Source organism: Gracilinanus agilis, chromosome 6, assembly GCF_016433145.1.
Source record: "Gracilinanus agilis isolate LMUSP501 chromosome 6, AgileGrace, whole genome shotgun sequence".
NCBI lineage: Eukaryota > Metazoa > Chordata > Mammalia > Didelphimorphia > Didelphidae > Gracilinanus > Gracilinanus agilis.
In genome coordinates this window covers 161,827,368-161,855,261 of record NC_058135.1, presented here as the reverse complement: position 1 = coordinate 161,855,261, position 27,894 = coordinate 161,827,368, and the positions used below count along the sequence as shown (strand labels likewise).

General features: G+C 35.5%; 1 protein-coding gene across 2 annotated transcripts; it reads right to left on the bottom strand.

The window, feature by feature from the left end:
• Positions 1–37: 37 nt before the first annotated feature.
• Positions 38–27,894, bottom strand: AASDH (aminoadipate-semialdehyde dehydrogenase). 2 transcript variants are annotated; one of them, XM_044682227.1, is made up of 14 exons: positions 27,665–27,894; positions 25,696–25,816; positions 23,991–24,310; positions 20,485–20,677; positions 17,644–17,885; positions 14,537–14,643; positions 13,583–13,755; positions 12,560–12,752; positions 11,887–12,002; positions 8,401–9,247; positions 5,112–5,275; positions 4,400–4,522; positions 3,304–3,435; positions 38–1,081 (listed from the first exon to the last, which is right to left on the bottom strand). In XM_044682227.1, exons 1-14 carry the CDS (start codon positions 27,892–27,894, stop codon positions 689–691), a joined length of 3,354 nt encoding a protein of 1,117 aa, XP_044538162.1. In that variant the 3' UTR covers positions 38–688. The 2 variants fall into 2 exon arrangements, with proteins under 2 accessions (XP_044538162.1, XP_044538164.1); XM_044682229.1 differs by lacking the exons at positions 3,304–3,435; positions 4,400–4,522; positions 5,112–5,275 and having other exon boundaries at positions 972–1,081.

Here is a 27,894-nt window from a genome sequence, read left to right as displayed (position 1 = left end):
AGACCACAGCATTTTGGATAGGTTGATCTTTCTCGGTGTTCTTTTAGCCTAGAAATTTGGATTCCACTATCTCTAATTGTGGGATCATGTGTTTGTCTAGCTCTTTGCCCTCTCAGATTTGTTTCAACACCTGGAACAGTAGCTTGATGTTTTCTACTAGTTCCGTGGATTCAGTATCAGATTTTGGAGAAGATGCCTTGAAGTAATTGTATAGGTGAGTCAGAACCACTTTTGAGATTGTCATGAAGTGCCAGAGACAGAATAATTGCTACAGCCGTGGGGATGAAGCACATACACTCGGCTAATGTAAAGGCAAACCACTTATAATAATCATAAATTTCAATCATTTGTTGTATTAAATTTGGGACCTTTACCAGCCAAAAGGTGTATAATCCCTGCATAAAAGATCAAGCCAGTAAGGACAGACTGCCTAACACAAAAGTCATTCTAGCCAGATTCATTTTCTTTTTGGATCAGAATATTGTAAGTTTTTTGTTGACTGTTATGCCCCACTCTCTGTATCACATAGTGAATAATTTTTTATTTATTTTTTAACCAAAATATCTTTGATAGGGACAGTACCTAAGCACAACTCTGTGTACATGTTAAAAAAAAAAAACATTTCTATCAATTTGGTATTGATAAAAACACTGAAGAGGGACCGGAAGCTGGTTGTTTTGGATGGTTATTATTTTTCAGTAACAGCCAACAAATCTAGACAGTAAACATAATTATCTCGACACCCAATGATAAGCATTGATTGCCAGACCACAGGAGATGAGAAAACTTCTCCAGGAAGCTTATATACTGTTTCTAACTGTCCCTTTTTAGCATCCAAAATCCATAGTTTCCCATCAGTAGATGCTGCTGCTAGTAGCATTTCACTGCTCAGATTGTGATTATGGAAAGTAAATGGTGTTGCATATATACTTGCAGTTGCTTCAAATTTCCACTGGAAATGTCCTTCCATATTATAACAGTAGACAAAGCAATCATGGGAGCCAAAAAAGATTTCTTGCTTAGTTGAACAAGAGATGCACGGGGATGAAAAGACTGGTCCATTAGTAGAGACCTGCCAAACCTATAGAGAGTAAAAAAATAAGAGGTAATCTATTTATAGTTCTAAATTTAATCTTAACCCAAATGTTTCTAAGTTCTACAGGCAAGTTTTTAATGAGAATTGAAGATAAATGTCACTTACTTAATATTTAACTTCAGTGAAAAAAGTGTAATAAGGAACTGCTATCAAAAGCACCATCTCCCAAGCTCATGTCATAATTATATATATTGAAATAGCCTTAAGAGTGTTTTTGAGAGGGGGCAGCTGGGTGGCTCAGTGGATTGAGAGCCAGGCCTAGAGACAGGAGGTCCTGGTTTCAAATCTGGCCTCAGACACTTCCCAGCTATGTGACCCTGGGCAAGTCAATTAACCCCCATTGCCTAGCCCTNAGCACCATCTCCCAAGCTCATGTCATAATTATATATATTGAAATAGCCTTAAGAGTGTTTTTGAGAGGGGGCAGCTGGGTGGCTCAGTGGATTGAGAGCCAGGCCTAGAGACAGGAGGTCCTGGTTTCAAATCTGGCCTCAGACACTTCCCAGCTATGTGACCCTGGGCAAGTCACTTAACCCCCATTGCCTACCCTTACCACTCTTTTGCCTTGGAGCCAATACACAGTATTGACTCCAAGATGGAAGGTAAGGGCTTTAAAAAAAAATGTTTTTGAGGCTTTAATGTAGTCATTTAATGAGACATACATATCTGTCACAGGATTTTCCTGATTAACTGACCATCCATATTAAACTCTTGTTCCAGTGGCAAAGCTTAAACAAAGTGAGCTATATACTGCATGACTCCCTACAGCACAGGAAACAATCTAAGGTCCATTTAGAGTTTCTTATTGAAGGTGCCATAAGGACCTTAAGATCATACAAGTTCAATTGTAACATAATCTTGCACTAGACTGTAAGAGTAGTTTCTTGGTAGTAATTTCCTGGATTTGGAGAAGAGAAAGAATTTAAACTGAAAATTGAGCAACAGTTAATGTAGCTCTTTCCACAGTGAACTGTTTGTGTATGTGCACATCTTCCCCTCCACCACCCCCAGCCCCCCAGCACATGGACAAGGCTACTTTTGGAGACTAAGTGGTTGGGGAAAATGAAGCAATGATAGAAATCTAAAGCAATGTCTAGGTGACTGTACAGTCTAGTGGAAAAAGCAACAAGTTCAGAGTCCAGACATGTAGCTCCTTGCTTCAGTTCTGTCCACAACTATTATGATCTTAGACAAGTCACTTAGCCCCTTAGTGTCCTTTCTATGAAAGGGTAATGACTTAACACCCCACTGGCCTCTCCCAATAGTTCATTGTCTCCTTGCAATTTCATAGGATCTCTATTAAAGCAATTGATAAGTAAAGACTCTCTTTACATATGACTTCATCATTATTCCTGCGAGTCAGGGACATCTTGAGTGTTTCACAAACAAAAACAAAATTATAATAAAAAAGTGCTCCCCTTTGGAGTCCTCGCATCCACCATAGCCTTATTTTGCCACTCAGAAACCTATAAAATGACAAATATAAGGAATTCATAGAATTGGGAAGATTTTAACAAAATGATACAGTGCAAAGTAAGCAGAACCAAAAGAGCAGACACAATGACAACAACCACGTAAAGAGAAATCCATTAAAAGGAAATCATACCCTGAATCACTGAAAAATCAATGATAAAACCTACCTCCTCCAACCCAGTTACAGCAGATAGACAGGGGACTGTGAGGCCAGAATGTTATATACACACTGTCTGATACACCATAACAGGTGCTTTAGCTTAATTATTTTTCTTTATTGCAAAGTAAGGTTAAACAATGGCAGAGAGGAAGACTAAAGGGAAACTCTATCTGCCCATGACTGTAAGAAAAGATAAAAGGCATCATAAAATCCATTTTTTTTTTTATCTTAAACCCTTAACTTCTGTGTATTGACTTATAGGTGGAAGAGTGGTAAGGGTAGGCAATGGGGGTCAAGTGACTTGCCCAGGGTCACACAGCTGGGAAGTGTCTGAGGCCGGATTTGAACCTAGGACCTCCCGTCTCCAGGCCTGGCTCTCAATCCACTGAGCTACCCAGCTGCCCCTAAAATCCATTTTTTAAACAAGTTAAAATGGGAGAATAGTCTATGAAGGTCAAGTGTTCTAATGGTTATAGATTTAAATAATAGCATCTAGACTTTTATTTCTATCACATATATTTATATAACTACTATGCTTTTTAAATTTTAAGGAAAACTATATAATTTTTTTTACCAGTTGTCCCATGTGGTTAAAGCAGTATAAATTCCCATCCACACAACCAACAGAAACATATTGCAAGCTGCACTGAGGGGAAGAGAAAAGAGGTTTTCCACAGGAATATGTCCAAAGTCTATTTCCAGTAGCCTGTTAATAACAATAATAAAAATTTACAATAATAAATGTTATTGCACTGGTCTCTGCTGGACCCTTTACAAAGCAAACTAACATATCCTTCTATAAGCATGAGCATAAAACACCAAACCTGAGAATTTGAAGATTGAAATTTTAAATGTAACTGGAATATGAATACAGAAACAGTTGCATGTAAATTATTAGTCTGTTGGAGCAGCTAGATAGCACAGTGGATAAAGTGCCAGGCCTTAAGTCATGGGTTCAAATCTAATCTTAGACACTTCCTACATGTGTGACCTGGGCAAGTCATTTAATTCCAATTGCCTAGCCCTTGCCATTCTTTTGTGTTAGAATTAACTTTATTTATTTATTTATTTTTGGTTTGTTTTTAAACCCTTACCTTCCACCTTAGAATCAATACTATGTATTGGTTCCAAGGCAGAAGAGAGATGAAACCTAGGCAAATGAGGGTTAAGTGACTTTCCCTGGGTCACACAGCTAGGAAGTATCTGAGATCAGATTTGGCCTCTTGAGGCCTGGCTCTCAATCCCCTGAGTCACCCAGATGCCCCCCGTCTTAGAATTTATTAAGACAAAAAAAAAATGTATTAGTCTGCTGCCATGTATTACAAAACTGAGAGCTACAAAAGAATTAAAAAAAAAAAAGGAAAGAAAACTGGTTAGAAAATAATGAGAGTCCCAAGACCTCAAAATAAACATGAAATCCTAACTCAGACAATGTAGAAGAAAGAGTCTATCTAATCAATCTAATACCAATTTTAAAAATAAAATAAAAATATTGTGATTGTAAAAAAAATTTCAATACAGTATTTCTGATTTTCTCACTTTAATTGATTTTGTATTATCAATATCTTTATTGGAAAACTACTTTATACTTTCAGACTTCAAAATTCAAATAAGAGTATAATTTTTAAAAATACAAGTCATAAAATAACTACAGATCATTTTATACTTACTGGATTTAAAGCCAATAGAAGTCCTTGAAGTGTAGCAATATATAAGTGATATGGAACCAGGTTCAGACATGGTGAAGAAAAGACAGTTCCTTCACAAGGTAACTTCCAAACACAGGTCTCCTTCTGCAAATATAAGAATATACAAACTGAGTTTTCTGAGGTAAAGATTAATAGATCCCTTTAAGATTATTTTTCTAAAAACTTCAAATGACAAAATTAGAAGACCAAATTTATTTGGGGAAAACGTAGTAAAGAAGATTAAAATTTCTGTAAACATTTTTTTAAACTCCTTACCTTCCATCTTAGAATCAATATTGTGTATTGGTTCCAAGGCAGAAGAGCCATAAGAGCTAAGCAATGGAGGTCAAGTGACTTACGCAAGATCACACAGCTGGGAAGTGTCTGAGGTCAAATTTGAACCCAGGACCTCCCATGTCTAAGCCTGGCTCTCAATCCACTGAGCCACCCAGCTTCCCCCTAAACATTTTAAAAGAGAATATTAACCCCTTATTTTTCTTAGATTACTTCCCTCTGTTCTCTTCTCTCACTATATTAAACTCTGGAAATAAAAGCAAGCAAACAAGCAACAATCACACACATATTTAGTTCCCTTTTTCTAAAAGACACAACTACACTAATGGTTTCACACCCTCTACCCTACAAATGAATTGTTCTGTTGGTTATGCATGAGCCTACTAGGGTAAATTCTTACGTAAATATCCAAAGCATATACATGATGGTCGTGAGATCCCACATATATAAGACCTGTGGATGGATCCATGGTTGCAGAGCTTTTAATGGCATCCTTGGTGGCAAAAATCCAATGTATTTTTCCATTATTGCTTCTGAGCACATAAATTAAACCATTATAGCAGCCTTTAGGGAAACAGGAAGACACAGATGGAAGATTAGATACATGACTGGAAAACAAAACCTGTGAAAATTCATAGCCAAAGTTCTGTAAGTATTCTTGGGCTTCTGATGCTGACACAGTCACCTGACCCAATCAGATATTATCCGGTCCTCCCTAGCAAGAAAAATCAGAAAGAGACCAAATGCTCTTTTATGCTGTCCCCATATCTGACAACTGCTCTGAATGAAGCCTTTTAAGGAGACTGCCTACTGAAGACAAAGTTTGTCCATGAGTAAATAATTCACAGCCCCCCAAAACTCCTAACTTAAACATCTGTAATGGTGAGAACACTGGGCTGAGTAAAAAATAGAAATTTAGATAAGAGACAGTTCCTGCTTCCATTGACCCTTAATTTTAGTGGGGGATAGCTAGAATAATAATAATACAGCAGGAAGATGCAAGGGAAGTGCAATGTGAGGTTGAGATGGGGAAAAGATCATTATTGACCTGAAAGGATCTGTCATCTGAGTTTGGCTTAAAGGATGGGTGGGAATTCAAAAGGGAGAGGTGAGAGAGTGAGAAGGATTCTGAGCAAAGCAGACAGTGTGTGTGAGAGCACAGAGGTGGGGTAGGTGAAAAGTATAGAAAAGAATTCTGTTTGGTTGGGGCACAGAGTATGTGCAGAGAAAACGGACAGAGGAAAGTGCTCAGTTTGTGGACAGCCATTAAAGACAGAAAAAAAAGGCCTGAACTTTACTCTTTAGGCACTGAATAGAGAAAACTCATACAGAAGCTAAGAGTTATGCATAAAGGGGGTAAGTCTGACAGTGCTCTGAAGGACAGCTTGTACAGACTGGGGAGAGGAGGAAAGTGTCCTACTAGGTGATTACGGAAGTCCATAAGGGTAATAAAAGCCTATAATGATAGCAACAATAGGAAAATCAAAGAAAGAATAGAGGCAAATTGGACAAATGTGGGAAGAGTTAAAGTTCTGACTAGCTGGCAACAGTGAAATAAAAAAAAAAAACAAGTTTTGGGGAAAAAAGACTGCTCAATTTTGGCTACAGTCAGAAGCTAGTGAGGCATCCAGATGACGGGGAACTGAAGTGTGTGTGTATGTGTGTGTGTGTGTATAAAACACTAACCCATAAAATTACAGAAAAATGTAATTTTAGTAACAGAATACACTTAATTGTCAATCTCTCACTTTAGCCCTAAAACAAATACTATGCAATAATAAAGAATCAACTAATATTGGTTGTTATAGAAAGACCCATTAGTTGATAATCTAAGACAACAGTGGTCAAAATAATCACACAAGAGAACATTCTGTGACTCTCAATTCTGTATTAGAAATTACAGAAAAGCTACAAGTCTTGATACTGCAACTACTTCTAACCTAGCAATGAAGCCAGGCTTCACATTTGGGGTTCAATACTACTGACACCAGCAGCTAAGTTATTTACTAGGAAAGGTTAAGTGCCTTAAAATCTATACCATTCCCTGATTCTCTTGGAGTTGGAGTAGAGAGGGAAGAGATTTTAAGATAATCAGAGTTCAGGGTTATTTCATGACAATTGCTTGGTCAAGTAAATTCACAGTTCACAGGCTCTCAATCCCTAAAATAGCTTAACAATATATTACACCCCCCCCCCATCTAGACTTGCAGTGGTTCCCAACTTTTTTGGCCTACCGCTCCCTTTCCAGAAAAAAATATTACTTAGCCCCCTGGAAATTAATTTTTTTTTATTTTAATAGCAATTAATAGGAAAGATAAATGCACCTGTGGCCATCACCACTCCCCTCTGGATGGCTGCAGCACCCACCAGGGGGCGGTAGCACCCACTTTGGAAATCCTGCTCTAGAGTAGTCTATCTGCCTCCTTTTCCATAGCTATATTGTTCTGGAATTTTTATCTGACTTGTTACTTCTACATGAGTGGCCTGAGTGAGAGAAAAAAGTCTATAAAAGTATGTGGAGTAAACAGATAAATCCCAGGACCCAGGTAGACTATAAGAAACTTCTCTAACAGCATCCAGACAATTACTTCCCAAATCCAATAGGGAATGTCTAATCTTAATAACAAAGTTTTCTTTAGTTTTAAAAATGGAGGTTTCCAATAAAGAAGCATCCAGTTATAACTTAAATACAATTCAACTAGAATAGCAAAAGCTAAGGAACAGAGCTGCAAACATTTTGAAACTCTGCTCCTTCCCAACTGTGAAAAACAAGAGAAGGCTGGCAGGAAAGGTTAAGGTAAGTTGTTTTAAAAAAATCATTACTGTTCTGCAACATTTTTTATTAGATTGTGCAAGATAATGGTCAGAGATGGAGCTCTGCACTCGAAGATGTGGGTTCAAGTTTGACCTCTGATGCAAGTTGGCTTAACTGCTCAGTCCTTCAAGGATGCTCTCTAAGATTATAAATTGCAAGAACAGCTGCTCAACCGCATTGTCAGAAGTTTCCTCAGTGAAAGTTCCCTATATCACAACTGGGATAATATCTGTAAAGGGTTTAACATACTGCTTGGCATATAATAGGTGCTATATAAATGTTATTCTCTTCCTTCCAACAATGAAGTAACAAAAAACCCAAAATATTTTTCATTAGCCTTTCCAAATTTCTTATTTAATGATGCATTCTCTGGTAATAACTATCTCTAACCTGAAACAAAACAATATTTTATATTTTTATTAAAATTCTTATTGTCCTACAGCTTTTAGGTACTGTACTAACTTGCAAGGCTAGTGTACATTATGCTGGAAAGCATCCAGAATCCTAGCAACATATACAGATGCAACAGATTCTATTAGATTCCAAAAGCTGGTTCTCTTTCTAAATCTAAGTTGCAGAAGGTACAAAGCCCTCTAAGGAGAAAAGCCGCCACAGACACTGTGTGGCCAAAGTGGAGTATGCCGATCAGCCCAAGCATCAGAAATGCTTTTTGACTTGGGCAAGGGCTGACAATTGGATCTAAATTGTGAGGGAGTCCTTAAAGGTTAACCTGACAAGTGCTATTAACAAGAGCCAAATGGGTTCCTCTTGAAGCTCTACTAGAAAAAGGAAATAGTAGCGTGAATCCTAGGGCCAGTGCAAACTTGGCCCTCTCCTCGTTTCATTTCTAAAAACCCAAAGTTCAAGAACATACCCACTATAATGAAATTTCCACAATGAGAGAGACAAGCTGAGGATTCTATGCGATCTCCCAAGATCTGTTCCCATTTCACTTTCCCAGAATAGAGATCAATTGCTTGTATCCTATGAGAATGGGATCCAATGTAGACAGTTGCAGATAACTGTTTGAGAGGTAATACTGCAATGAGAGGTGAAGCATCCACACATTTGCCGGTGTCTGACTTCCACTTGACACATAACTTCATTTTCTCAGATGCTCTAACAGAATTCTCATCTTCAGAAATTTGGGGGATAGAACTGATCTCTTCTGTGCTATCCATCTTCCCCATAACTGTTAAGGAGCTTTCATTTGTCATATTTTGAACAAAACTTGGTTTTGTCTCTTCCCATGAAATTAAATCATGAGATGTTGAAGGATGTTTTCCTATCTCAGTTCCTCTCTGTCCCATACTTAGGGAATTTTTTAAAGACTCGTGGACATTCACAAACAAAATCTGATTCCCTCTGCTCAACGCAATAAAAGTATTCTGCTCTTCGCCAGAATTCACAGGCTTTCCAGGTTTCTGATCTACATATCTGCCATTGATTTCTTCTCCATTCAATTCACTGAATTTTCTTTTTGTGCAATAACTCCTACTGAATGGTATATCTTCACCAGGAAACATTGCTTGGAGAATGTAATTGTATATATCTAAGATGGAGCAACTGAGAATAACTTCCAGAAGTCCAGGTATCGATCTGCCTACCATATTCTCAATTTCATTACTGAACCAAAGGGACTTTAAGGAATCACCACCATTACTAAGGAACAGTGAATCTTTGGGAACTTCCAAAGGATCTTCCAGAAGTCGTAGAGAAGACTACAGAAAAGAAAATGAAAGAAAGAAAGATAATCAACTAAACAACAAAAAAATCCAGCAAGTACTAAGTGTACCTTAAGCAATGTCATGGACAGAAGTACCCAAGTACTTCTAATATATCTCTATATATATACAGGTCATGTGTGTGCGTGCGTGTGCATGTTTTAAATTTTAAGAAATTCTGTCTTTATTACTAATAAAGAAGGCCTTCATTCTACACTGGCTTTGCCACTAACACCTTCTGAATATTCAAAACTCACAACTATTTCCCCCTTCTCAAAGGAGAAAATGAAACTATATTAATACTATATTATTAATATTGTCAATTACATGGTCCACAAAACATAAGTTATGATTTATCTTTCTATAAAACAGTTAATACTTGCCCTCATCAGTTTCACATGAATCCAAAGCAAGAAGGACCCTTAAAAGATTACTGGGTTTACTTCCTCTTTCATACATGACTATACACAAATATCTGAGTTTATTCTACTTTCAAAAAATCTCCAGGAAAGACAAGTCCAGAAGTTCTTTAAAAAATTTTCCCTATATATTGTCAGACTTTGCTTTATGTTGATTTATTTTGTTTAAATATAATTCTTTGTTACAAGGGAGGGTGCATATGTCAGAGGCTGGGGACAGGATTATCTTTGAGAAAGGAAAGCAATAATAAAAGCATTAATAAAAATAACAAAAATCTCATCCTAATTCCCATTAATCTCCTAGAATCTTTTATGCTACAATTTAAGCCTAATTTTTCTTACTCAATTTTTAGTAAAGATGAAAATAGCTGCAGAGATAGCATAAATGTAGTAGAGAGCGAATCTCAACAGCAATAAAATCTAGGTTCAAGTCCTGCCTCTGAAATATACTGGCTATGGTGCCTGAGCAAGTCCCTCAACCTCTAGGTGCTCTAGATAACTTTTTCAGACTTTATAATTCAAAACAAAGTGCCAGCTGGCATTGGGAGAAGGAGTTTCCTCACCAGAAAAGTTCTCAATCCCAAAGAAATCAAAGCTCTAATCCCCATCTTGAGGGGACTAAAAATAGCCAGTCTTCTTATAAAGGTCCTTCATATAGCTGAAGATGGTTAACTACATTCTTGTTACTGAAAACACCTTTGAACTCTCTCCAAATTCTCCATGTATTTCTTTAGTTGGAACATGAGTGCAGGTGAATGACATCACAGGTATTTAAGTTCTTGTTGAACAGAAGAAAAGCAACTGCCTGATCACATGGAAAGATGGGGATATAATTAGGGATATGGACTCAAAATGAGCACCCTAGAGCAAATATATACGGAAATAGATCTTGATCAATGACACATGTAAAACCCAGTGGAATTGTGCGTCGGCTATGAGAGGGGGCAGGAGAAGGGGAGGGAAAGAACATGAATCCTATAACCATGGAAAAATGCTCTAAATTAATTAAATAAAAGAATTTTTTTTAAAGTTCTTGTTGGTTGCTTTTATACACACACACACACACACACACACACACACACATATATCCATATACATATGAGCTTTTGAGCTTCTCAGAAAATATTATATAAATGTACTCACAGAGTTATTCTGAGGAAAGCACTTTGTAAATCTTAAAGTAAATGACAGCTCCATACTGGCGCAAGGCTAGAGTGCTAAATTTTCCATCAGAAGACCCAGGCTCAATTCCACACTTTGGTACTATATCCTGTGTGGACTTAGGCAAGTCACTTAACTTTCAGGGTCTCAGATTCCTCACCTGTAAAATGAGGAAGCTGGGCTACAGACCTTGGAGGTTCCTACAGTTCTAATTCTCTAACCCTATGACCTCAAATGTCCCTTTCTAGACCAAGGATCCTGTGCTTACACATAAATGTGAGGTTTTGTTGTTATTATTAATATTCAACATTACACACCAAAGACACCAATTTCTCACTATAATATGAAATCTTAAATTAATAAGTAGGAAAGAACATAGAGGTCATGTTCTTCATTAGCATTAAACTCTTGTTTCTTTCTTATGCTGCTCCCACCAATACTGATGTCTCAGCAGGACAAAGAGTACAAAACCCATAATTCATAATGAAGGAACTAAATTGTAATAGCATTTTGTGATTTGGAATTTTTTTTTAATGGTTAACAGCATGAAACTGAATCTGGGAGAAGTGAACGTGAAGAAATGACAGCTGGGCAGTGCAATAGTGCCCTATCTGTCCACATTTTCCTCTCTTTCCTCTTACTCAACAAAAAAAAGGTATAATACCTATCAGAAACAGATTAAGGCACTAATGACTGCCTCTACTTAAACAATTTGTGTTTTATTATTTCACTGTGCTGCTATGAATACATGAATCTTTAAACATCAGATTATCTCTGGGAAAATCAACACAAAAAATTAAGGCCAACCCATTTCAGTCAAGACAATTCCTGGCTGCTTGCTACTATTGGCATATGTCATCTTAATTTATGATAAACTAAATAATTTGTCCATAACTACAGAATAGCTCAGAGTCAAAATGAACAGATAAAACTATAATACAAAATATTTGGGCAGCAGTAAAACTAGTAATATTAGACTTAATAAAAAGCATTTCATTCTTGACACATGTAAAATGACCTCAATGCAATGATTCAAAAGCAACTTAAAAATACTACCTTCCATAAGTTCTGTAATCTCTCCCACAGTTCCTCTTTTCCTTTGAGCTTACTGTGAGGTTTCAAATTTATATAGTTAAAGTAAATCTTGGTTAACTCAGACACATCAATTTTGCCTTAATAATAAAAAAAAGAAAGAAAATTTTCATTTCAGCTCCAAGATAATCTTCAGTGATCACAATATAAATATATGTAGTTTTCACTTTAAACCCTAGAAATTCCATGACATAAAATGGTTTTCAACAGTAATGATTTAATTCTAATGAATTCAACACAATACTTCTGACAAACATGGCAGTTAATTAGAATTACTCATCAAACTCATTTAAAAGGAATGATATACTTCTTAAAATCAGGAGCAAAAGCTAAAAAACCTAGACTTGAAACTTGCTCTGAAAGTATTTGGCATTATCTCACAATGAAACATTTGCTTTAAAAACCACACGCTGGGCAGCTGGGTAGCTCAGTGGATTGAGAGCCAGGCCTAGAGAAGGGAGGTCTTAGGTTCAAATCCGGCCTCAGACACTTCCCAGCTGTGTGACCTTGGGCAAGTCACTTGACCCCCATTGCCTACCCTTACCACTCTTCCACCTATAAGTCAATACATAGAAGTTAAGGGTTTAAAAAATAATAAAAAAAAAATGGAAAAAAAAAATCACACGCTGCAATTTACCATGAGATGTAAACGGTAAAGCTTCAATCATAAGAATGTCATCTGGAATTGCATAACTTGGAAGATGTTTTTGAAGTTCTCCTAAAATGTGATCCTTCCCTAAATCATCTTTGGTCACCACGAACAGAATTAATCTTTCCTGATGATACCATATAACTGAACAGGCTTCTACTTGACAAATTCCTTCAGCAACCTACAGCAAAAGAAATCATCCTGCTTTACTGGGAAGATAATTTGAAATTTGAACTTATGAGGATACAAACTCCCCAAATCTGAAGTCAAACCAATCCATTTTAAGAACCTAAGTAGAACTTGTTTCAAACTTGTATTTCAAAATGTTAGTGATTATGATAATGCAAGTATTCTCTCCACAAATGTGGATCACAACCCCCCTGATGCTTTAAAAGACACTCCTCATGAGTTGCAACATCTAAAAAAGTTCATTACCTGCTGGTCAAACTTCTAATGGTAACAAGAGCTCTTAGACAGCACTTTGCCAAACAGTTTTTTCCTCACAACCATGGGAAGTACAGAGTGCAAATATTATTATCCCCATTTTACAATGAGGAAACAATAATAAGCCCCTCTATTTACACAGAAACCATTCCTTGAATGAAAGTCACACATGACTCATACTTGTAATCTGCTAACACAAGCCTTGTCCACTTCATGATAGGACAGCAAGACGGTACTTCGTATAACTAAGTAGTTACTGTATTTAATTGTTTAGGATCAAAATATCTCAAAAGGACTAGTAGAGGATTAGTTCTTAACAAAAATTATTTGATTATGATAATACTCAGACATCTAAAAGTATAATTTTTTTGTGGTAACAGGGCTCCACTCTGTTAGTAGTGGATTTAGAAAAATACATGATATTTCTGGGAAGTTGGAAACAAGGGACATAGTAAAAAAAAATAGTATGCACAATCCACTGAAACACTAAAAAAAACCCAAACTTTGAATTCTTGCTGACCCATAATAGTGGTAATATCTGCAAATGAAAAGAGTTAAAAATCCTACCTGCTGTACAAATTCAATGTTAATACGTTTGCCGTGACGTTTGATCTGACTGTCTTGCCGACCCAAGAAAAACATTGCTTCACCCTTCACAGTAACAAAATCACCAGTTGCTCTCATTGTGCCAAAAGGTAGAGTTGTTTCATCATCAAGAAAACATACCCGCTTCTCACCACCTCCACAAAATAGAATCATGAATGTAAAATATCAGTTGAAAAAATTTTTAAATAATCTTATCTTACATTAGTAAAATTACATTAGACAGACTTGGTAAAGTTATATATGTATATACATATACATATACATATATATACACATATACATATACATATATATATATATTTAATAGCCAAAATACCAAATGTAATTCTGAAACATTAGCAACATTAAAAAGGAAGATGTTCCGTAATCCAGAAAAAATAAAAGTCCTCTCTGCTTTTGAGGTAATTGAAAAAGTGAAATTTCATTGAAGTTGGTGATTTTTAGCAGAAGGGTCACACCCAAATTGTTTTTTTCTCTTTAAAAAAAACCCTTACCTTCTGTTTTGGAATCAATATTGTGTACTGGTTCCAACTCAGAATGGTAAAGGTTAGGCAATGAGGGTCATGTGACTTGCCCAAGGTCACGCAGCTAGGAAATGTCTTAGGTCAGATTCAAACTCAAGACCTCCTGTCTCTGGACCTGGCTCTCAATCCACTGAACCAACTAGTTGCCTCCTAAATGGACATCTTCTGAATTATTTTTATGCAAATGCTTAAGAATTTTTAAAGCAATTAAACACTTTAAGTTGAAATAATTCTAGCAATCTCTTTTGCGTTTTATGCCTTTGAAGAGAAGACATTTTAGATTTATACTTGCTGGAAATTTCGGCAAATGACAGGAAAATGTTGGAATTACATTTTGCTACTGTTTCTTTAAAATAATTATTCCCAAACAACATATATAACATAAAATAACCTAAAAAAACTTGGCCTTCTCCTTCTTGAACTGTCAAACCATTAGTGTCTCTGACTTCGACTACTGTTCCAAGCAGTGGAAATCCCAATTGCACAGGAGACTCAACTCTGCAAAAACACAATCCAAACCCCACCCCCAAAAGATTTTAAATGTTGTTTTGAATGAACATTTTTCAATCTATTTAAATAACATGGTTTCAAAAAAGAACTTTATGTGTAATTGAAAGGCTAGAGAAAGTCAAGTCAATTAACAAGTATTTAAGAACTTACATGTACTGGGCATTGAAGATACAAAAATAATAGGGACTTAAACTTAAAAAAAATAAAGGGACTTAAACTCTAATGGGGGAAACAACAAGGAAATATACACAGAATAAGTATAAAGGCAATAAATACAAAGTAACTAAAGAAAACAGTATGAATGAAGGCACTAATGGTTGACAGAAAGTTTCCTGTAGGTCATATGTAAGCTGTAAGTCTAGAAGGAGAGCATTCCAGGTATGGGGGAGAGCCAGTGGAAAGGCACCAAGAGAAGAAATGTAGACTGATGTGTGAGGAAAAGAAAATGCCTACTGTAGAGCATGTGAAGTAGAGCAATGAGAATAAGGCTAGAAAAAATAGGTTGGGACAAGGTTATGAAAGGTTTTAAAGGTTAACAGAGAAGCTAATATTTGATTATACATCATTTACCTCCCTCTAGCTCTCCTTTTTCCTTCTCCCAGTGTGTTACTTTTTTTTTTTTGTATACTTATATCTGATTTTAGGGCTGGGATTAACCTTTTTGTATGTCACAGATACCTTTGCTGTCTGGTGAAGCCTAAGAACCCCTTCTCTGATGTTTTCTTTAAAAAGAAAATGCAAAATTTCATTTAGAAGTTTGTAAAAATTGATGTGATTTTTTTCTCATATAAGTTCAAAAATACCCTGAAATTTGTCCATGGACCAACTAAGGATCTGTGGACCTCAGATTAAAAATTACTCATCTTAAAGCGTTAAGAAGCCCACAGGTATTTACTGAGTAGGAGAGCCATATGGTTGGACCTACCATTAAGGAAAATCACTTTGTCGGTAGCAGGAGAATGAAGTGAAGCAGGGAGACTTGAGAGAGAAATACCAATTAAAAGACCATTACAAAAAAAAGCAAGAGATGACAAAGACTTGAACTAAAGTGGTAGCCATTTGAATAGAGGCAGGGGTCACATGTGTAAGGAAAATCGGCAAGATGTGGCAACTGACAAGATATGTGGGGTAAGAGGTAAGGGGTCAAGGATACACAAAAGGTCACAAATCTGGGAAACTGAAAGAATGGTGGTACCTTTGACAGAAATAAGTAAATCTGTAAGAGACGGGGCTTTGGGGATAGAGAAACAAAATTAGTTTCAGATATACTGAATTTAAGGAAAGGACATTCACTCTGAAATGTTCAATGGACAATTGGTGATACATGATTAAGGGGAGTCCTGGGGCTGGATATATAGATCAGTAAGTTACATGCATGGAGGTGATAATGTTGATGAAGTACTGAGAGCAAGTAAGCACAGAAAGAAGAGTGGGAAGTATAGGACAGAGCTTCAGATACCAGGAACAGTTAAAACAAGATATGGTTGGTGAATCAACAAAGCTGCAAAAGAGAAAATAATCACATAAGCCCTGAGAGGAATGATTTTTTCAGAGAAGGTAGTTATCAAAGTTAAATGCTACAGTTAGGTTGAGGAGGATGAGGACTACTAAGAAAATACTACCAGATTTTGAAAAATAAAAGAAAATTAGAAAGCAAGGTTGAATGATGAGTCAGAAACCAGAATATAAAGGGCTGATGAATGAGAGAAGGGAGAGTAAAAGCAGTTGAATATAAACAGCTTTTTCTTGGAGCTTGTCTAAGAAAGGGAGAAGTGATAAAGGGATCAAGTTATAAAGTGTGGAGATGCTATAGGATCTAGATAAGGATATGGAGTTTCTATTAAGAATGGAGGAGGGGGCAGCTCAGTGGATTGAGAGCCAGTCCTAGAGGTCCTAGGTTCAAATCTGGCCTCAGACACTTCCCAGCTGTGTGACCCTGGGCAAGTCACTTAACCCTCAATGCCCAACCCTTACCACTCTTCTGCCTTGGAGTCAATACACATTACTGACTCCAAGACGGAAGGTAAGGGTTTAAAAAAAAAAAAGAATGGAGGAGGTACACTGAAAGACAATAGGGAAGAAAAAAAAGGTGAGGAGGAGAAAAGAGAAAGGAAAAAGTAATGAAAAAGGAAGGAGGGTGACTGAGGCTACATTCTTCTGTTGGAGCTGGAAACAAGAGCACAAGGAGAAGTACTGGCACTGGTAAGGAAAAGAGTTGCTCATTGTCAAAGACTAATGGAGGAAGAGAGTATGAAGTCAAAAATTAAGTGGATAGAGTACAGAATCTAGAGTCGGGAAGAGGGGAGTCAGGAAGACCCAAGTTCAAATCCAGCCTCAGACACATACTTACTGTGTGATCCACGGCAAATAATTTAATCACTATTTGCCTCAATTTTCTCAACTGTAAAATGTAAAAAGTGTTTAGCATAGTGCCTGTTAAATTGTAGGCACTATGTAAATGTTTTAGCTATCATTATTCTGAGATGAGAAAAAGAGCCAGCTAATGTTAAAAAGCCTCAATTTTCTCAAAGAAGTAAGAGCAAAGGTCCTCAGGTGAGGAGGGTAGAGAGGAAAGATGTGGTAAATGGAATGTTTGAAGAGATAAGAGAAGATTTAGAAAAACTTTCATAAGAAATGAAATTGCAAACAAATTAGGAAAGAACAAAAGGACTGCCTTGCTACAGTTAGGACACTGTTAAAGTTGGATGAGATAAATTCATAATGTGCCCTATAAGGTGGGAAGGCTGCTTTGCATTGGATAGAGAAGGCTCAGAAATCTGTCAACATACACATTCTGCAAGTGGGTATTAAAATACACTAATAGGCCAAGACAACAAAAAAAGATTCTGTATTTCCAACTCACTATCCCAGGTGGAATCCCTTCTCCCATCATGACACCTGGCCTATAAAAATATCTAAAGTATCATCACTTTTGAGCTCTTGAGAAAAAGCTACATCCCCAACCCATGACCAAATCATAGGCCTCACCCCAAAGTGGAGCAAAGATCCTCTTCTGGAATCCTGTAACATGTTGCCCAGCTGGACACCTCTGTGATACCATAAACATTAAATACTTGAGTTTTATTGCCTTCTTCCCTCCAGCTTCTGAGGACACTCAATGATGGGAATGCTTCACCACCAAGGGCTAATACACGAAGTGAAGTAGTAGCTGATAAAACAGATGATTTGATGAGCTGAGATCCAAATCTTCTAAGCAGTGTTGGTGTAGCCTGCACACATATTTATGATAACTTAACATGCCATATTCTTATAATAAATACATAGCTATCAAACTATCTATTACCCTCCACATTAATTACAATTATGAACTCATTTGGTCTATTTTAATAACATGCTAAAAACAATGTAGCATTCAATACTTGAGTATTGTAGGAAAACTGAAGCAAAGTGTATCAAATGCCAAACCAATATTTTGGGGAAAAATTAATAGATAAGTGCATTAGTTTCTTCAACTGCTTAATGTCTGATAATAAATCCTATAAAACATTTAATCAACATGTTTCTAAGATATTCTGCCACAGAGAAAGAAGGGGAGTTTTAATGATTTCAAAACTCGCACTAAGCTAAAAACATTCATCTATTTCCATCTTTTCTAACTAAAAAAAATGTGAAAGAAGGAATCATTCAATACTAAACAATACAACATGGTTTATAATACTTAAATATGCAGGCATACCCCAAGATTAATACTTACGAAAATATTTCATAAGCCACTGAAACTTTTGGCATTAAATGAGCTATCTACAGGGAATTCATCATTTGCTCTTTTGAGACTGTTATGTTATAGTCAGTTAAAGATACTACAATGAGAAATGGTATTAATGATAATAATAATAGCTAGGATTTATATTGCAGAGCACTTTACAAAAACTCTCATTCTTATCCTCCCATAAGCTAGACAGCATAGAGAAAATCAGAATCCTATTGTTGAAAGGGTAGGTCAAATAATCCAAACTGTACCCTGGATGTAGGGCTTCAAGTATACGCTGGATGACTACTTGTTGGGTATCTTGTTGAGGGGGGATTCTTATTCTGCCTGCCTAAAGTCTCTCCCAACTCCAATCCATCCTCCATTCAGTCACTAAAGTGATGAGTTTCCTAAAGTACAGGTCCAACCATATATCAGGATTAAATATAAAATTCTCTGTCATTTTAAGCCTACGTTCTTCCCATTCCTAGTCTCCTTATATTTTTTTATATTACACACACATTTTTAATCTACAATCCAGTGATACCGGCCTCCTTGCTCTTCCCAAACAAGGCATTCTTTTCAGCTCCAGGTACTCTCTCTGGACCATGATTAAAATGTTCTCCTTCTTCATCTGTCTCTTGGCTTCCCTAGCTTCCCTCAAGCCTCAGCTAAAATCTCACCTTCTACTAGAAAACAGGGATTATCTTTTGTCTTTCTTTGTATTCCTAGTGCTCAACTCAGTGTCAGGTACATAGTAGTCACTTAATTCTTACTGACTGGACAGCAGAGAAGTCAAACATACTTTATCACTAGGCTCATATTCAAAGCCTTTTCAACTTGGCAGAAACAGGAAGAGCTTGGATTCCATCAGCCCAGCTTCTGAGAACCCAATAAAACTTCTGGGCCAAGAAATAGCTGAGTATGTTTTTAACGGAAGTTATAAATTATGCTGAGTAAAAAATATTCATTAAGATATTCAATTCAACAAACATTTATTAAGTATCTTCTATATGCAAGGAACTGTGTTAGATACTGGGGATTTAAAAACAAAGCATTTCCTTCCTTCCAATAAAGCTTGCACCTAGGGATAGGTAGAGAGGAATATATACAAATATACAGAAAATAAATACAAAATAATTTAAGGAAAGAGTGCACTAACAACTGGGAGATGAGGGAAGGCTTTGAGCAGGAGGAGACACATAAACTGAAAGAAACCTACGGGATTTTTAGAAGTAGAGGTGAGGAGGGAGTTCATCGAAATTATCCAATCCAGGCAAAGATGGCAAATAGAATGTCAAGTTTAGGCAATAGCTAGGAGGGAGGTTTGGCTGGAAAGTATGTGCATGAATGAAATATCTAGAAAAGAAAATTGGATTGCAGAAGGTTTTAAGTGCTGGGCTGAGGCATTTGTACTTTAAAGGAAATCCAGAGCTACTGGAGTTTCTTGAGCTGGGAAAAGGCTAGATAGCTAGTATCTAAATCATTGACAAGAGAAGGGATGTATTAGGAATATTAATTTGGTGGCTGTATGGAGGGCTGATTAAAAAAGAGAGAGCCTAGAAGCACAGAGGACAATTATAACACTATAACAATGGGCTAGGCAAGAAATAAAGAAGGGCTTAACCAAAGTAGAGGCTAGTGAGAAAGGTACAGATATGAGCTATTGTAGAGAAAGAACCATATCTGGCAACTAATTGCATGTGGTTAGTAAAGGAGGAAAAGAGAATGACAAGGATGAATTAAAAGCTATGGCACTAGATACCTGGGGAAATGATCCATTCCCCAAGAGAAATAGGAAGTCTGGAAAACTGGTGGGTTTGAGAGGAAAGTAATGATATTACAGGTATGAGTTTGAGGCACTGATAGGAGTTCAAGAGAGAATTTAAGGGTAGATAGAGAGATGGAAGATAATGGGATCATATTCATTGCAGACTAGTGTGACTGTTCCTGGATCATGATTTTTTCCCCATTTAAAAAAATATCAGAATATCTTAAAAGTATACCTGATCTAACTATATATAGTTAGATAGGATAGAATGTTTCAGGGTTTCAGATATATATACACATATACATATAAAAATGTGTGTAATAAATAACTAAAAAAGCTACAACTCTACCTGCAAAACTGTTACTCGGTGGTGGTTAAATAGAACAGTAGCTAACTTTGATGGCAACATTTTAACAGCATTTGGAACTATAAGCAGAGATGCTCCACTTGTCAAAGCAAGAAATATCTCTACAACAGATGGATCAAATGTCAAAGGTGAAGCCATGAAAAGAATATCTTCTTGGCTGATCTCAAAAAGTGTCCTAAGAAAAAATATCATATAGTTAGAAGAAATTACAATAAATATTTACTAAAAGGTTATCACAATAAAGTAGTAAAATTTAAGCTCAATTACATTTATGAAATTAATGAGATAATTTCTCTTTAAATTAACCAAATGGAATTGTTAATCCTAAAAATTCATTTGTTTAGCTTACACAAATAAAATGTGTACCACTTTTTGACATTCTGCCTTCATCCTCTATTCATCCAGGGCTACCTAATAGTAACTTAACCTTCAATTCTTTATTGGTCTTGACATTATTCTAAGAAATAAAAATAGTTTAGTACACTCAAGTTATTTCCTTATATAAGTCTGATTTAAGATGTGATCTCTAGGAACACAGGAATACAATGATCAAAGAGTCTGTTTGTTCTTCCAAATTAACTCTAAATATACAATATGTCTGTTGTTACCATTGTTGTTCAGTCATCTGTGACTCTTCATGACCCCATTTGGGGTTCCTCAGCAAAAATATTGGAATGGTTTGCCATTTCCTTCTCCAGATCATTTTACAGATGAAGAAACGGAGGTCAATGGGTTTAAGTGACTTGTCCAGGGTTCCAAATCTATTAACTGTGTGAGGCCAGATTTGAATTCATGAAGATGAGTGTTCCTGACTCTAGGACCAGTACTTTATCCACTGAACCACCTAGCAAACCATATCTATCTATATATATTGAAAATAAGTACTACTTGATTTTCAATCACTATCTAGAACTTCCATTCGAAAAGTTATGAAACATACACAAAATTAAGGCTACAGCCTAAATATCAGCTCCCTAAACAAAAACTGACCGATTTACCATAATCCCAAAAGAATTTGCAACTAATTTCAAGAAAATCTTGGGAAATTGAGGGATTAAAATCAGAATGTAAAGAAACTGAGATTCAAAGGAGGAAAAAGAAGGTCTAAAAGAAAACTCTTGGAAGTTCTGACCAAGTATTTTCCTGTTTTTATTTAACCAGAGAAGTATTTAGGTTATAAATAAATCACAACACAGAGAAGTCAAATTGGGTAAAAAATGGTGGAATAAAGTCGAAATGAAGTCATAACTGATAGGTCAGCTTAGAAGTACATATGATGATAAAAATTACAATATCCACAACCCTATAAAATTTCCCTTTGCCTCAAATCCCAACCTGTATCAAAAAAATTTTAATTGGATTCTTGGCCTGAGATAAGATAGAAAAGGATAAGGCTTAATGGTGATTTTCTCAGAGCTACACATTAAGAATCAAGAAGCTTAATAAAAGACAAAAATAAAAAAAAGGCAAGTATAAAGCCAAATATAAATACTTCAATTTTTTAAAACTAAATTATTCCTTTGTTATTAAAGTGAAGATTAATTTTTTTTTAATTTCTTGCCAGAAGACTAGGATTCCTCATTGTCTTGTTTCTCTTTTTTTTTGTTCCCAACCTATAATTTTAATTTGTGTTAGGAAGGTCCAGTATAGGAATTATTTGCACTATGCAGAATGGTAATTCATTTTTCACTTATAGCTATTAAGAGTTTCTCAGAGAACTGAAAGATGAAGTGGTTTGCTCATGATCACACAGCTAATATGGGTCAGACACTAGTATTAAACCTAGGACTTCCTCATTTCAAGGCCCTCTATCATCATTACTTATAAGTAATATGATACTAGATTATTTAAATGCTTCTAAAAAATTAAAGCCATACAACTGGCCAAATCATTTCACTTCCATTCTCCTATTTTCTTTCTGGCTATGCTTTTTTTGGGAAAAGTTTTAGGGGCATCATCAAATTAACATTATCAAGGATCATAATCTTGAAAGACAAATAATGACTGTCATAAAATTTAAGAGGTTACCAGACCAGAACTGTATACATCATATACTATGGCTGCTCCATAGCTGTCATAAAGTGATTACCCTAATCAGAAAACACTTGCTATAAGAGCAATTGGCAATGAGAAATAATAAACCTAACTTCCTCTCACCTTAAGACTCCAAAGCAAGGCAATGGACTAATTACAGTATATGTAAAAGCTATTTAGCTTCCATAATCTCCTTCCAAAATTCCATTCTTAACACTGTAACAGAGCGATGACTGCCCTGAACTTCACTTTCCTCATCTGAAAACAAGGGAATATGCTGGATGAACTCAAAAATTCCTTATAATACTCAAAATCTATGATTCTAATAAATAATTCTCCCTGCTTATACCAGGTTACTTAATTGCAAGTCAGAACAAAGAAAAATATTATTACTTGTATATCATTTTCCTTTCTAAATTAAATACAAAAAAGACTAATAGAGAAGAGCAGGAATTAGTTTAAGCTAACAGAGTTTTCCTTCACTAATATAAGCATAAAACATTTACATGGCTCTGAAATTTTAAAAGTACTTTCTGTACAAAGACCCTGTGGCTATGTGGTACAAGTGTTTCTATGCCCCTTTTATGAGGAAATAGGCTTAGAAATGTGTGAATGGAATTAGTTCACCCTCATTCATTTGTGTAGACTTAGCCACCAGAAATAATGTTACCCCACCCAACTTAGAATTAAGTGGGGAGGGGGAGGTCTGTGACCGATACATGATAATAAGTGACAAATCAAAAACAAGGGACTACCCTTTGGGCAGACCAAAACAGTGTCCAGGCTGCCATTTGTCCACTTGAAATTGGAGGTGGATGCAGGAAGTGACAAAAGATACTATCTTTTAAATATGATGGTAACTTCCTGTGGAGGCAGTTGGTGCTTTGAACTTGGTGTGGAAGGATCTCTGGTGAGACCTCAGACTGCTTCCCTTTGAATTGTCACGTGGGTAAGTTAGGCTGACTCTCTTTCTCTTCCCTTTGGCTTTTCTGGAGGCTCTAGCCTCAAGGAGGCCTCTCTTCTTAGAGGAGGCCTTGTGGCTCGAAGCCTTTTTAATTAACCTCTGTGCCCCTCTGCTGGGGACTCTAAATTCCTACCTGGTTCAGGTCTCTGGTCCAGGCCAGAGTTTCCCTCTCTCAATTTCCCTACCTTCAACCTTCTTAATTGTAAATAAACCACCATAAAAGTCATCCTGACTTGGGTCTATTTTATTTTGAAATCAAGTTATTTGATTTCTGGCAAACAACCTTAAATATCTAGTCTCCCCTCTTACAGAAAGATTGGTTTGTCCAGAATAACATGTTCAGATACTCCTAGTAGCGTATAAAACAAATAGGGCAAAAATAACCTCTTTAAGGCTATCAATACAGTAACTTGTTTTTTGTTTTTTAAATTTCAAGAACTCATTTTTCCTTAAGATACAATTCAGAAGAAAGAAATTTTTAGAAACTCACTGCAGATGTTGAATATTTGGTACTATACATGAATGAGGCACTCTGACAATTTTAGGAATTCCTGTAGTTCCTGAAGTGTGCAGAACATAAGCTAAACAATGCTGTAATCTGACATCCATGTATTTCTTAGCTTTTTCTTCATTGCTGTTCAAAAAACTGATGTAATTATTCATTTTTTCCTTTCCATGGTTCTCTTTTTTATCATGTAGCATCAAGTTTACATCAATATCATTCCAGTGAAGTTCAAAAAGTGTCACACCAGTATGGTCTACTGTGATGGTATCATTCTTTAACCAAGTTTCATAAGAAGATTTGAATTTCTACAATAGATGGCAAAAAAAGTATTATAAATTAAAAAACTAAACATGTTCTTTCTCTAATTTATAGTTTCAGAAATGCCACTATAGGTATATAAAGCAGTGTTCAATGTAAAATAACTTTCTTACACTAAAGAATTACAAATATGCCAAATGAATGAAGTATAGTATAGTAGAAAAACCACTAGTCTGGGGGGCAAAATTTTAGTCCAAATGCTACCAGTTACTAAAAGATTTTTATCACTCTGGACTGAATATCACTTCTCTATAAACTCATAGGATCACAAATGAAAGTATGAAAGGGAATTTGGGTCATTTGGTCCAAACTATCTTAAAGATGGGGAAACTTAAAGATGAGGACAAGTAAGATTAAATGACTTGCCCAAGGTCACAGGAGTTATCATTTCAACTTTTTCATTTTGTTACACAATCTAAGAATTTTTTTTCAAGTTGATAATCTGGCTTTTGATCTCATCATTCATCTCAAACTGCTTTTACCAGTTACCAAAAATCTACTGCCAAATAAGTATTTTCTCATTCCTTTTCCTTCTACACTTCTCTGAAGCATCTCACAGTACTGAGCATCTATCTAAGAGTTCATGACTGTTTCCCCTTGGTTCTCTCCTCCTAATATTTTCTTTGCTGATTCATCACTCATATCATACCTTCCAATGTGGTCTACCCCAAAGCTATGCCTTGGTCTCTCTTCTAGTCTCTATACTTTCTCACTTAGATGTTCACTAGCTCACTAGCAAGTTCCAAGATGACTCCCAAATTTATATACCTTGCTCTAGGATTTCTCCTCAGTCCTAGTTACATACCCCCAACAACCTAGTGATTATATCTAGGGCAGCTAGGTGGTACAGATAGACTTCTGGGCTGGATTTATTATCTGTATGACCACTCTGTAAAATAAGAATAGCAATAACAGGACTATTTTGAGTTAAATGTGAAGTGTATTACAAACTTTAAAACACTATATAAATGTTAGCTATAATAACTATTATTTCAAACTGGGTGGCCCATAAGCCTTTCAAACTTAATCAGAATACATTTCATAATTTTACCAAGAATATCAATCTATAATCCAATAACTACACTCTTTGAAGTGTAGTTTTTTGAAAAGTATATATTTTTTTAAAACTAGAGCAAGATTCTCCTGATTTCTAATACGAAGATGAAGTTCTACTTTTTAACACATTTAGGTTCCACAAAAATGAAGAGATAAAATATTTTAAGTATTTTACACTTTTTATGATACCCAATACTATCACAAAGCTAGAACATAATGTTATTCAATAGTGTTACATCAATATACATAATACTATCTTAGAATATTCTGGTTCCTGGTAAATTCAAATGCAATATTTTATAAGCTAAGTACTTACATCAACTTGGTTTTTTTCAACAAGGATATACTTGAGGTTACATTTTTTCATAAAATAAGCTGATAATTCTGGTGGTACATCTGGATCAATAGGAGAATATGCAGCAGGAACTTGCAGAATGCTGAGACAGAAGGATAGAACCAAGATAAATCTCTCAAGATGATACAGCTAACATCTGTGACGAGGTTGCTATTACTTTAAAAGCATTCTACTTTAAAAAAAAAAACTGCCAACATTTTCTCACTGCTTTGGTTATGTATAATAAAGTAATTTTTTGGCCATTGCTTCTAAAAGGTCTAATGAATCTAAAAAATATTTGTAGTATTTTTTTGAGGAAAGCTCAATACAGTAGTTGACATTTTTTCATAGGTTCATAAAGCAAGTCATCAGTTATATACATTGATGCTATGGCCAGTGTTGAGTTCTGAGGGGGGGAAATGTTGCTATCCACCAACGTGGCTAAAAACTAAATAAATGTGCAACTTTTAGAATTTCTAGCTGAAGAAATTTAAATATGAACCCTAAATTCTAACAACTAAATGATAAAATCAAAATGTTTCCAATATAAATAAAAACTAAGGAAAAAACAATTTCATCTCATTCTATAAACACATAAACTATAAAAGAGATAATAAGAAATAAATTTCTTTAACTAGCCATCTAGGCTAATCAAATGTATGGCACAAGTTCTTATGCAACTACCACTATCATACTCTTCACCCTACAAAACATTCATCCTATCAAAAATACAATAATTTAAAATTTAAAAATTTATAGTTTATGACAGTGTATTAAGAACAAAAGCTCATATAAGCCATTTTAAGCACATACTTTTAGTTCAATATACACATTAAACTCTTGCTGCTGGTCAAGATTTGTGATTAATAGCAAATCTATAATGTTCATCCAAGCTATAAAGCAATTCATAATCTATTTAAAGTATCAGAAACATTCACGAAGTAATCCAGTGTATGTCCAAATGTGCTACATTTGGATTTCAGCAATGTATGATATTGATATATTAAACTGGTTAGTTTACTGTAGCTAAAATTAGCTCCCTCTAGTGGCTTAATCCTAAATAATTCATTTTTCTTTGACTACAACCCAAAACTTTTTTTAACTAGAAATTTTAAAAACAGACCACGATCAAGAATTCTTATTAAGTACTATTGACTCATTTTTCTAACAGTAACATTTCTGTAATGATATGACAAACAACCTGGAACAGTATTTTGGAGAGTTGGCCTCAGAATTGGAAAGGCTATAATTTATATTTATTTAGTCTCTGAAACATAATGGCTGACACTAGTCAAAACATTCCCCTACACAAATAAGATTACATATTACTGAATAGCTTTACATTGGAATCTGCAGAGAGCCTTTCTTATCCATACTTCCCTATACCAGTGAAATCACAGACTTGTATTTTGAAGGGAAAAAAAAAAGGTTTTTATCAGGATGCTTATTAACTCAATCAAATTTATGAGAGAAATCATTCCTCAAATTGACAAATACATAACTATTCTCTTACAACAATGAGCAATATGATATGGAAATACATTTTGCCTGATAATACACATATAACCAAGATCAAACTGCTTACCATATCCTGGAAGGGAGAAGGAAGGGAGAGAGACAATTTGGATCTTATAACTTCAGAAAACTTATATGGAAAATTATTACATGTAATTGGTAAAATAAAATATCTTAGAAAACAAAAAATACTTATTTCTAAGGTGGGAGGAATAAAAATATACAAATTTTTTTGTCAACTATAACCTCAGATTCTATTAAATAAATTCAAAATAATTAAATGCTTGAATTGAATATTTCATTAGAAAACAATCTTTCTAAAAACTGATGAAGATAAACAGAAAATAACACTGTAATTTCTACTACATTCTACCTATGTAAGAATCTTAAATCAGCAAAGATTATTAATAAATGTAACAATGCCAAATGATATTACCCCAAAATCCAAGATGGTAAATTTATTCCTGGATAGCAGAAGAGGCCAATTTCATGGATCCCTTCAAAATTGCAGTGTAGTTGCAAAAAGCTAGATAATTCTGAGGCAATATTAACCACAGATTTGTAGGTATAATAAACTGAACGTTGATTACTACATCCATCAAAACAGACAGCTGTTCGGTCAGAGTAAAGGGCAGCAGCTTGAAGCACCATTTCTTGAAGGGTCAT

Coding starts and splice junctions, on each gene's coding strand:
- AASDH (XM_044682227.1), bottom strand. CDS start 27,894: ATGACCCTTCAAGAAATGGTGCTTCAAGCTGCTGCCCTTTACTCTGAC. Junction 9,248..11,886: donor GATTACAGAACTTATGGAAG/GTAGTATTTTTA, acceptor TCTTTTCTGTAG/TCTTCTCTACGACTTCTGGA. Junction 4,523..5,111: donor TATATGCTTTGGATATTTAC/GTAAGAATTTAC, acceptor TTATATTTGCAG/AAGGAGACCTGTGTTTGGAA.